The 12,574-nt window shown below is 37.6% G+C and overlaps 1 protein-coding gene across 1 annotated transcript in view; it reads left to right on the forward strand.

Moving 5' to 3' along the window:
• The first annotated feature begins 1,828 nt into the window (after positions 1–1,828).
• The window catches only part of SMC2 (structural maintenance of chromosomes 2), a 48,749-nt gene continuing 38,003 nt past the window's right edge, over positions 1,829–12,574 (forward strand). Inside the window, exons 1-9 of the mRNA XM_024753678.1 lie at positions 1,829–1,939; positions 2,798–3,026; positions 3,640–3,789; positions 6,029–6,151; positions 6,762–6,800; positions 9,408–9,518; positions 9,725–9,769; positions 11,033–11,266; positions 11,504–11,653. Of these exons, the coding sequence (XP_024609446.1) occupies positions 2,859–3,026; positions 3,640–3,789; positions 6,029–6,151; positions 6,762–6,800; positions 9,408–9,518; positions 9,725–9,769; positions 11,033–11,266; positions 11,504–11,653 (1,020 nt within the window). The 5' untranslated portion in view covers positions 1,829–1,939; positions 2,798–2,858. The remainder of the gene's footprint in view (positions 1,940–2,797; positions 3,027–3,639; positions 3,790–6,028; positions 6,152–6,761; positions 6,801–9,407; positions 9,519–9,724; positions 9,770–11,032; positions 11,267–11,503; positions 11,654–12,574) is intronic.

The following is a 12,574-nucleotide window of genomic DNA, read 5'->3' on the forward strand; positions in this document are numbered from 1 at the left end:
TAATTACTTTTAGTAGTAGTTAGATGTTTATTTTTATAACTACCCAGAAGTTCTTATCCAGCAAGTGTATTTGCATATATTTTTTATCCATTTGACTTAAATAATATCAGCTAGTTATTAACTAATTAAAATAGTGCAAAGGCTAATAATGTCTGTCTTAACACTTACACTTTCACCCCAAAGAACTGCTTATCTCACAACTTGGTAAAATCTGCATTAGGGATTGTTGGCAAATTAAAATTCTTTATTCACAGTGATGAAGACAACAGAGTTGAAAAGAAATGTATATTAAGACTGAATGAATCAGTACAAGTGAAGAGCTGTGGAGTGTAGATGAAGGAATCACAGTACACAAAGATAACTGCTTGACTAAATGATGTTAGGCCTGTAATGATTGACTTATATAAGTGGGTGGGATGAGAGTAAACAAATGAATTCTTTCTTATACAAACAAAAACTTCATAAAACTTATTCTCTTAAGCAGAGAAAGAACTTCAAAACACTGGCTCATTCTTGGTAATTCTTGGTAGTTTGACTGGTATTAAATATTGCAAAGCCAACCCGGGGTGAAGAAAACAACTTTAAATATACAACCTAAAACAGCATACTGACTGAACCATCTTTTTATACATCACCTAGGAATAGACAGCACCATAGTGCACTATGAAGCCAAGCCCTTCCAAACTCATTAGTATCAATATCCTTAACTGTGAGTAAACTGGCCTTTTTTTTTTTTTTAAAGAAAAGTACACACTGATAACAGGATCTGTTATTACTAGTACTGGAGTCTATACACGAAGAGAAGTAAATATACTATTTAAGAGTACGTGCTCTGGAGCAAGACTGCGTGGGAACAAATCTCCGCTGCTCCGCTTACTACTTGGAATAAGTTGCTTAACCTGTGCCTCAGTTTGCTCATTTGTAAAATGAGAGCAATATCACGGATTTCACATGGTTGCTACGAGGATTTTTAAAAGCCCTTGGAACGCAGCCTGGCACACGAAACACAATAAATATCAGCTGTTACAAGGTGTTCCCCCTAAAATTCTCTGAAATGTTAGTTCTGCCATTGCTTATCCTACAGCTTTTCAGTGAAAGGAGGGGAACTCCTATTCGTCCAGCACCTACTATCGGCCCCACTCAATTTCTCCCCTGGGCGCTGCACAGCTTTGGCTGCGAGCCTATCGTCCCTTCCGGACGCTAAACCCGAGATGTAGCCGGCGAGGGGTGGAGCCAGACCGCGATCCACAGTCCTGACAAGTTCGGTCGCCGCTGCCCCAGTCCCAACAAGGGGCAGCTTCCATTTTTGATGAATCTGCGCCAGCATGGGGAGATTCCGGGGCTTCTGAAGCAGAGCGAGGAGACCGGTAGGAAGCCACCCTGCCTCCCTTGCTCACAGACCACACAGCAGCCGGCACCTGGGAGTCCCCCCAGGCCCGCGGGAAGGCAGGGTTTCCCGAACGCAGCGGCCGCAAAACCGGGCCTGAGGCGGGGCGGGGCCGGCGAGCGCGAGGCCCCGAGGCGGAGGTGCGGGGCTGTCCGAGGTGTGCCGGACGCCGAGCTCAACGTATGCCACCAGCTCCTTTAGTCCTCAGGCCCAAGCCGTCGCTTTCCCGGAGCCGCCACCGTCGCGACCTTCTTTTCTATCTCCCTGTCACTTTGGTTGTTTGATGGAAGAGAAAAATGGAAGTCAGGCATCTCTGAGGCACCAGCCAATGAAATAGGCAGAGGAGGTGGGGTCCTTTGCTCGCGCCTAAATTCAAAGGCATAAATAGTTCCTCTCCGCTACTGAGCGCGGGCTGAGTGTTGTAGCCGCTATGGTGGGATTTGCTTCTTAGCGCCCGAAGCCGGGCAAGGCTGGCCCACTCTCCGCCCTAGTGACTAGGAAGAGCTTTGTGGGTGCCGCAAGCCCAGGCGGCCTGACGCAGCGGTGAGGCAGGTGCGTGCGCGCGGCCGGTTGGGCCTAGCCTGGCGTTCCTGGCCGGAGATGGGCGTCGGGGGCTGGGGAGCCGAGGAGCAAGGGACCTCAGACTAAAGTTAGTTCTAAGGGGTTCCTGGCAGAATGGCTAGTTCTTGCCATTGAAGTAGGGCGAGGAAGTGTTGACAGAAAGGCCTGGTGAGGCGAGGAAAGAGCCTGAGTGAAAGCAAAAAGCTTCATCTCTTCATGTGGGGTTTATCTATTTAATAAATATTTACGAACCCCACCTCGCCCCCATCCCGCGCCCTCGAGTCAGGGACTATTCCGGCATACAGCGGTGGACGTAGGCGAAGATGCTACGGAGATTACATTGTGATAGGTTGGATAGACGAGTAAATAAGTACTGTTTAGTGTCAGCTTTAAGGGCAATGAAGGAAAAAGGAAGCAGAGCGAGGGGGTTGGTAGAGGTGCTCTTTTATATAGGGAAGTCAGGAAGGACCCCAGTTAGGTGACGTTTGAGCAAAGACGTGAGTGTTGGAATGGAGAGTGAGCCATGCCAGTATCCGGGAGAAGGGCATTATGGGCAAAGGGGATGCGGTGTGAAATAATCAGCCTACGTTACCTAGAGTATGATAACGGTGGAAGATAAGCCTGGAGAAGTAAGTGGTTGGCTTCCAGGTTGAATTAATGGTTTAATTAAGTTCTAACTAGAGACTAACGCCTGTATATTTTTAAGTTAAAGAAAGATACCTTTGCATCAGAGGAAGTAGCTTGGCAAGTGGCTGTTTTATTTCTATAGAGCTGTCTTATGTTTCAGTCTTCTACATTTATTATGGTTCCAGTTTTACATTCCACTTATGTGTTATTTGTTTTGTACAGAACTGCTTTGTGGCTTGCTTGATTTCTAGCAGAGATTTGCCTGTCGGAGTCAGTAGTGAAAATGCACATTAAGTCAATCATTCTTGAGGGATTCAAGTCCTATGCTCAGAGGACTGAAGTCAATGGTTTTGACCCCCTCTTCAATGCTATCACTGGTTTAAATGGTAGTGGGAAATCCAACATATTGGACTCCATCTGCTTTTTGCTGGGCATCTCCAACCTGTCTCAGGTAAAGTGTAAACTTTCTCATTTATGTGAATTTAAGTTTGAGGAGCCTCGAGGGAAACCTCATTGCACTTAGAGACTATTGCCAGTATCCTCTTCATTTGCATTTTTATGTGAAATATCTTATACCTCACCACAGTCCTTTAAAGTCCATATTTTAGGTGAGAAAATAGAAACTTAGAGGAGTTGCCTAAGGTTCATCTTCTTAAGATGTTTGGAGCAACACTGAAACTCAGGCATTCTCATTCCAGAGTTGTACCCTCACCCCATCCCTGCCCCCGCCCCCCCCATTATAATGTCTTTTCAGGACCTTCTAATGGGATTGGATGAATAGTGAAATTCGTAGACACTGTCTTTCCTTAAATCTTTCAAATGAGCTTTTGTTAAGAAGTGAGTAGAAAACAGTTCTCTTCAGGGTTGAAAAAGTCCTATGGAGAAAGGTGCCCATTTCCGGTTGTTACCCATTTTCTTTGCTCTTCTTGCTTATGAATGCCACTGCCTATCCTTGGCTGCTTAATGGATACTACATGGGTGATTTTCCGACAGCAAGAAGCACATTTTTAGTGCTATTTTGCGTAGTATGGGGTTTTGTAACTGAAACTTTTCCTTTATTTTAGGTTCGGGCTTCTAATTTACAAGATTTAGTTTACAAAAATGGGCAGGCTGGTATTACCAAAGCCTCCGTGTCAATCACCTTTGATAATTCTGACAAAAAGCAGAGTCCTTTAGGATTTGAGATTCATGATGAAATTACAGTAACAAGGCAGGTGAGTGGCTGCTAAATATTTGGTTACCTAGAAACTTGCAGGTCTGATGTGCGTTTTGGCAATGTGACTACTGGAGAGAGAAAGTTTATGAGCAAAATTGATGGATCAAATACTGACTAGATTCCTTAAGAATATCTTCCTTATGTCAAATTTTGATCATGCAAATTCCGCCGTGTACCAAGAGGATTGAAAGGGATCTGAAATCCATCAGTCCAAGCACTCAACCATGCTTAAATTTTGAACCACACTTGAGTCTTCTCTCTCTGTGCTGGAACACCTGTAGCTCTTGGGATCTTTCTATGTTCTCAGGTAACCCATTCTGTTTTTGGAAAGGTCTAATTAGAAAGTTATTCCTATATATTGAGCCAAAGTGCTGTCTTCAAGTTTTACACATTAATCCGCATTTTCTTGAGAGCATCAAGAGCAAATCTAATTTATTCCGTATTTCAATATTTAAGTGTTCTGTAAGTCTGTTTCCTAAGCTAACTCTCTATCTAGGTCTTTCAGTTGATATTTAGTTGTTTATAGGTCTTTCAGTTGAATTGAATACAAATTTGCTCCAGGTTTCTATATCTTTTTTTTTTTTAATGCTTGGCACCTCAAATTACATATACCAGAATTGGTCTAGCTACGACAGGATTAAGCAGAATTGTTGCTTCTTTCATTTTAAGTACTCTACTTCTATTTTTCTCAATAGGATGTTGGAGAGTTCATGATACATTGTGAATTCATATCTGATTTACTAAAAATCACTGTAAATTGTTCATGTGTTATTACTTAGCCACAGACTGCCAGTTCTGTATCTAAGCAGGTTTTGAAACCAAGGGAGGACCTTACATCTGTCCCTTAAAATCTTTTTTTTTAATAGTCAGACAATGTTTTCAGTTTGTCAAAATTTTATTTTAAAAATTATGTTAATTCGCATTTACTCTCCAACTTAGCACTATGTAACTTAGATTTCCCTCTCTATTTTACTTTTTCTTTTTTTTTTTTTTTTTTTTTTTTGCGGTATGCGGTCCTCTAACTGTGGCCTCTCCCGTTGCGGAGCACAGGCTCCAGACGCGCAGGCTCAGCGGCCATGGCTCACGGGCCCAGCCGCTCTGCGGCATGTGGGATCTTCCCGGAACGGGGCACGAACCCATGTCCCCTGCATTGGCAGGCGGACTCTCAACCACTGCGACACCAGGGAAGCCCTCCCTCTCTATTTTAATGAAAGCCTCTGGTTGGAAAAAAAAAGGGCGGGGGATTGACTAGATTGGGACAGAATCCTGTTCTCTGTCATTAAGCATCGATCAAATAATAACCCTTTAAGGATTTTAAGTAAGTCTGCTACTAATCTACCCCAAATTCCTGTCCTCATGCAATCCATATGCCTGTATCTTCACCATAATTTTGTTATAAAGACTGTCTCAAATTACTTATGGGTAAATTAGGACTGTTGTTCAAATATATTAATAAATGATCTACCACCCTTGTAATCCTGTCAGGGAAAAGGAGTGAATTAATATTTATTTAATATTAAGTGCTTAATGTGTGCTGGGCATTGTTGAATGCACTGGGAAATACAGATAGAAAGAATGAGAAACATACCTTGTCTTTAAGGACCTCAAAATATGGGTGAGACAATCATACCCAAAAAATGATAATGCAAGTGTTGTAGTAGAGTGTGAACAAGCTGGGATCTAGTATAAGTTGTTCCTATTAAACCCATGCCAAAGTTCCATGGTTACTCTTTTTCTTTCAAGTATTTACCAGTCATGTCTTTTACCAATCCCTTTTAGCATCTTGACAGGGATTGATATTAAACTATTTGCCTTTCATTTTCAGTATCTGAAATCTTTTCCCTTGGAAATCAAAAGGGAGGAAGAGGGGTTAACCTCTGAATATGGAAAATTGTAGAAAGAGGGTGATCAGGGATAGAAACTACAATCTACACATACTTGGAAACATGAAGCTAGAAGGGCCCTTAGAGACCTAATCCACTGCAGGGGAGGTTAGGAGGCTTGTGCTTGGTTACGTAACTAGTTAGTAAAAGTCCCTGGATTAGAAGCCAATTATCCTGACTCAGTCTCATATTCTTTTTGACCATGTCACACTTTCTTTATTATTTACCCTATATTGATTTTGTTTACCATTAGTTGAACAGAACAAACATGAAAAATAATGTTTTTGGAAATTTATCATCATAGCACAAGATGTGTGTGTTCATTTATATCTTTTAAAATTCTTTCCCTTTTAGGTGGTTATTGGTGGCAGAAATAAATATTTAATCAATGGAGTAAATGCAAACAATACCAGAGTACAGGATCTCTTTTGTTCTGTTGGCCTTAATGTTAACAACCCTCACTTTCTCATCATGCAGGTATTTCGTTTGTGGTCTTATATCTCTTTCATAATAGTTTTGACATCTTTTATTTTTTAACTTATAAGAGAAGTGCTTCTGTTTGGATTTTTCATTTTACTATTAGCCTGCTGTTTGGGCACCTGTTAAGAAATGTGGGTTAGTTTTTTGTACTTACGTGTTCTAGTATATTGTATACATTTGAATTTTGAAGAATGTCTGGAAGTAATTTTCTTTGACTTATCTTGGAGGGCCATTGTTCCAAAAAATCAAGAAATGTTCAATAATTATGCTAACATTAATTTATATACTTACCTGTCTTAGAATTGGAGACTTCTACATCATTAATATTAACTGTTTCGGAAATATGGTCGAGTTAACTTTGTATCATTTAATAACATGTAATTTGTATCACTCGTGAGAAAGTGGGTAACAAAATTCTAGAGTTATAAGCTACCTTTGGTCTCAAATATAATAAAAGAAACATCTTTTCATGTAGGTGGAAGAAATAACTCCCAAAAGATTGGTGTATTAGGATACAACAGCTTCAGTGCAGATAAACATGTATGTCTTAGGTTATTCTTTCTGTGTTTTGTTATTATCATAGTAAGTTTGCCAATTTTATTTTCAGGGCCGAATTACAAAAGTGTTGAATATGAAACCTCCAGAGGTAAGAGTACTCTTTAAGGACAGTAAAAATAGTAATTATAGATATTGTCTTAATCTTCTAGGTAATCAATTTTTTTAACATAATTTTTTCCATTATTAAAACTCTTGGAAACATTTAAGAATGATAAGTAGAGGAAATAGTTTTGTTTTTTAATATTTAACACTGTGCCCCGTTTTTTTTTTAAGTTATGTAACAAACCTTCGGAACCTTACTTTCCTCATCCATAAATTGGAGCCAATAATCCTTACCTCAGGGTCTGTTCTGAGGATTAAATGAGAATCCTTAAAAGAAGTAAAAGAAAAGTCTTAGGACCTTATTAAGCAAAATTTTTTAAAAATTATTTTTTTTAATTGAGATATAATTCATAAAGTAGTTTCAGGTGTACAACATAATGATTCTATATATATATACATATATTTAATATATGTATATCTCACAAAATGATCACAGTAAGTCTACTCAACATTTGTCACCACACAGGTAAAATTTTTTTTTAAGATGAGAACTGTTAGGATTTATTCTGTCAGCACTTTTCAAATATGCAGTACAGTATTACTAACTGTAGTCACCATGCCATACATTACATCCTCAGGACTTAGAGTTTGTACCTTTTGACTACCTGTACTCATTTTGCCCACCACCCTTTCCCCACCTCTGGCAACCGCCAATCTGTTCTCTGTATCTATGAGTTCACTTTTTTTTTTTAAGAGTTTACATAGAAGTGAGATTATACTGTTTTTGTCTTTCTGTGTCTGACTTAATTTACTTAGCATAATGCCCTCGAGGCCCTACCCATGCTGTCACAAATGGCAGGATTTCCTTTTTGTACGGCTAAATAATACTCTATTTAATTTATTTATATATATAAATATCACATATTCTTTATCCATTCATCCATCAGTGGACACTTAGGTTGTTTCCATGTCTTGACTATTGCAAATAATGTTGCAGTGAACATGGGAGTGCAGATGTCTTTGGTTCCTTGAGATAAATGTCCAGAAGTGGAATTGTTGGATATGGTAGTTGTAAGTTTTTGAGGAGACTTCATGCTGTTTCTCATAGTGGCTGCACCAATTTACAGTCCCACAAACAGTGCACAAGAGTTCCCTTTTCTCCACGTCCTCACCAGCACTTGTTATTTCTTGTCGTTTTGATAATAGCCATTCTGACAGGTGATATCTCATTGTGGTTTGGATTTACATTTGCCTGATGATTAGTGATGTTGACCATCTTTTCATGCACTTGCTGCCCATTTGTATGTCTTCTGTGGAAAGATATCTATTCATACCCTCTGCACATTTTTTTCATTTGATTTTTTTCTATTGAGTTGTATGAGTTCTTTGTGTATTTGGTTATTAACCGCTTATATATATGATTTACAAATATTTTCTCCCATTCAGTAGGTTGCCTTTTCATTTTGTTGATGATTTCCTCTGCTGTGCAGAAGCTTTTTAGTTTGATGTAGTCCCGCTTGTTTACTTTTGGTTTGGGTGCCTTTGCTTTTGGTGTCAAATCCAAAAAAAACTCATTGCCAAGACTGATGTCTAGGAATTTTATGTGCCCGATACAGTATTAAAAGAAATTTTGCCTCTATAAAGTAGCCTTTCTCAACTGGTGTTCCATGTCAGCCTATAGAAAAAGATTTGAGTGAAATTAATTCATTACATACAATGGATTGCTTAGGACATTAAGACTTAATTTTCTCTTAGAGCCCCCTTGAGAAGAGTTGGTACGAAGGAATGAATGTTTTGTATAAGAGCAAAAGCTCTTTTGATATTTTTTTCCTATGGAGAAGAACTAAGAAGATGACTGATAATTGATAATACTAGTCTGGTTTGACCATAGGTCATGCTTATTTTCTTTAGATAACATCTTAAGGGAAAACTTCTAATTCAAAACCTGTCAAATACATAGAAATCAAAATGGTTTTCAGAGAAATAATCCTCTTGAGATAGGGATTGATGGTGACTAGAAGCTTCTGAAAAAGGAGTGCTAGCAAAATTGTCCTACTTACAAAATTGTAATTAATATTTGCCTTTTTCAGAGTACTTCTCATGAATTATTTTACTTAATGTTTACTTCTCAGCAATGTTGTGAGATATTATCAGTACTCTGCAGAAGAAGAAACAGAGGCACAGAGAAAATTAAGTTACTTTCCCAAGTTCTTAAAGCATGTGCCACAGTTGGAATGCAGACGTTAGGCCATGCTTCATCCTTGTAGGAACAAAATGGCTGAAGTCTCACTTGGAACAATTTTAAGTAGAAATTTCTAAAATGAAAACTGAATGTTGTTAGCCTTTACTTTTTCTAAGACTCATATTTGAAGGAAAAGAGGAGGAAGGAATTACTGGTTTCAGTTTTAAAGGAAATGCATTCTGGAACCTCAGCATGGCATAAAGTTTGATTTTAGAATTGGAGTGAAGGCCAGAAATGTTTCTTGAATGTTAGGGTTATTAGCTAATATGCACAATTTTATGTACTTAACTTTTATGATCCATAATTTTGTTAAGATACTTAGGTTAAGGCATTAAATAATATCCTTAATGTAAATTCCAATGAGACTCATTGTCTTGGATTCTTAAAACATTAATACAATCGTCTTTCCAGATTTTGTCCATGATAGAAGAAGCAGCTGGAACCAGGATGTATGAATACAAAAAGATAGCTGCCCAGAAGACTATAGAAAAAAAGGAGGCTAAGCTGAAAGAAATTAAGATGGTAATTAAATTTATATAAAATATTTTGAGAGAAGAGAATAGTTTTGCATTTAGAGTTTCTCTGCTGTAAAAAGGGAAATTCTACCACACCCCCGCTCCGCCCAGCCTTAGTTCAGTTTTCCTTAGTCTTACATCCTACTTCTCCCTTTTAAATTTCTTTAATGGTACTTCACATACTGAAAAATATGATCTTCCTGTATTTTCCAGATACTTGAAGAAGAAATTACTCCAACCATTCAGAAATTAAAAGAGGTATGTACTATATATGTGAGGACAGCCAGCTAGAATGTTTCTCAAAATTGGTGATGTATCCACGATCATACACATGGGGATGAAACATGTACCACTTCTCAGGAATTATTCTGGCGCATGAGATAAGGCGTTAGAGTTGGTAGTCCATACTTAGCCTTCTGCTTGTAGAGGACAGTGTACTTCATATCTATTAAGTCATAATGGTTTTGTAAATAGATTGCCTGTCTTAATCTCAGAAAATATGCCAGATTTTAATTCTTTGTTGAAGAGAAGTCTAAATTTTCCTGTACATTTAGAATTGAATGGAATAATATTTCATAAAGATATGGCCCTCTCAGTGACTTTTCTTGGTACAGTGAATAACTTCTCGGATAAAACGGGGCTGTCATTATAATTGCTGCTGTCAAGGCAATTGGTAAACGAAAGGTATTGAAACAGATGACTGTTTTCTCTATAATCTTTGCAGCTTCTGACATTGTAATTAGTGTTTCAGTGAAGGAATGTGTTTATAGCACATTGGTTTTAAATTATGTATTTAGGAATTTATTAAATGTTCATTAAAGTTTGATATTTCTCAAGCTCTCTTCTGAATCCATATAGTAGCATAGACATTATTGGAAAAACTGAAAAATTGTGATCTTGAAGGTTCTGCCTTTTGTATGTATGATTTAGTAGAAAACACTAGATCACGAGTGTAAACCTAGATGTCATGTTTGATTTTGACAAGTTCTTTCTAAATCTAAAAATATGGAGTGGTCATTTAATCACCCTGAATTTGTTTCTTCAAGTTAGGAACTTTTTGTTATTTTGTTACTTTGTCCCAGTAGGTCCTAACGGGAATCAAGTTCAGTAATGTGTGAGCAAATACTTATAGTTACATGAATGAATGTTGGGTGGGCATCTTGGTAATACTACTACAAAGTACATCTAATAGTGCATCATTCATGGTTGTATTTATATAGACTTCTTATTACTGCCAGTCTGTGAATCTTATGTCTGCATTTCTTTGTTAATCCCAACTGCCTGATTATATTTGAGAAGAAATAACCACATTCACTAGAGATGGTATTATGCTATCTAACCATAGTTCTAATGTTATTTAAAGCTTTCTAAAATTTATAATCCATGATCACTCAGTTTAAGACAAAATCCATTATATCATGTAGTGGGAAATTTTATACATGTTGCTGTATTTTGATTCTTTCCAAATTTGTTTAAAAATATGAATTTTGAGTTATACTTTACTGGTGATTTCTCTTTCAGGAAAGATCTTCCTACTTGGAGTACCAAAAGCTAATGAGAGAAATAGAACATTTGAGTCGTTTATATATTGCTTATCAGTTTTTGCTGGCTGAAGATACCAAAGAACGCTCAGCTGAGGAGTTAAAAGAAATGCAGGATAAAATTGTGAAGCTTCAAGAAGAATTGTCTGAAAATGATAAAAAAATAAAAGCACTTAGTCATGAAATAGAAGAGTTGGAAAAAAGAAAAGATAAGGTCAGGCATATATGTAAGAATAGAATATACACTCTGAAAAAGATATTAAATTATATATTATACAATAACTATTTAAGATTTACTGGGCATTGTCTTCTGTATCGATTTCTTAACCTTAAAGTATAATAATGAAATAGCTTATAAAAAGTCAATAATTTATGTAGAAATTATACAAGAAAAGGGCACCATGAACAAATTTTTAAGTACATTGATTGAACTGGGTGCATTTGATTATAGGAAATTGGAGGTATACTCCGATCTTTAGAAGATGCTCTTGCAGAAGCTCAGCGAGTTAATACTAAATCTCAGAGTGCCTTTGATTTCAAGAAGAAAAATCTGGCAAGTGAAGAGAACAAACGCAAAGAGCTGGAAAAAAATATGGTAGAGGTAAGCAAACAAGAAGTGTAATTTAATTCTAGTAGTATACATTTATCCATTCTGTTAATATTTATTGAGTGTCTGCTATGGATCAAAGGTAATTCTTTGGGGTAGGATGTAGCAATGGACAAAACACCTTGTGGGTCTTTGTTCCAGTGAGGGAAATGATGATAAAGATGATAAATAAGTGAAAAATATCATGTTATATAGTGATAACAGATGTGGAGAGAAAATAAAGCAGTGGAGAGGGTTGTAGTATAGGGGATGGGGGTGTAGTTTGGGATTTTAAATTGGGTAGCCATCGAAGGTCTCATTGGGAGGGCTGTATTTCATTAAAGACCTGTAGGAGGTCAGAGAACAATGTAGATAAATTGGGAGGCTGTGGGGAAAGATGTTCCAGGCAAAAGAACAGCAATTGCCCCAAGTGCCTAAGGTACTGGAAAAGTAAAGAGATAAGTGTAGCTGGTTATCACTAAGTAGTAGAAATGCAGAAAGGTAATGGGGTGTAGGATCACATGTGATTTTGCAAAACATGTGAAGGACTTTGACCTTTATTCCGAGTGGCATGGGAAGCTGCTGGAGTTGGCTGAGCAGAAGCATGACGTTTTAATATTTTAGTAGGACTATTGCTGTTTTGAGGATAAACTAAAGATAAATGGAAGAAGCAGGGAATCCAGGTAGTAGGTGTCCAGGTGATAGCCCTTGGATAAATGCAATAGAAGTTGGGATATTAGAGAAGTTGTGGGAATTTATGTGTATTTTAAGGATAGGTCCAGCAGACAGACCCAGTGATTTTTTTTTTTTAATTGAAGTATAGTTGATTTACAATGTTGTGTTAATTTCTGCTATACAGCAAAGTGACTCAGTTATATGTATATACTTTTTCATATTCTTTCCCATTATGGTTTATCACAGGACGTTGAATATAGT

Source organism: Neophocaena asiaeorientalis, unplaced genomic scaffold (assembly GCF_003031525.2).
Source record: "Neophocaena asiaeorientalis asiaeorientalis breed wild unplaced genomic scaffold, Neophocaena_asiaeorientalis_V1.1 scaffold342, whole genome shotgun sequence".
Taxonomy (NCBI): Eukaryota; Metazoa; Chordata; class Mammalia; order Artiodactyla; family Phocoenidae; genus Neophocaena; species Neophocaena asiaeorientalis.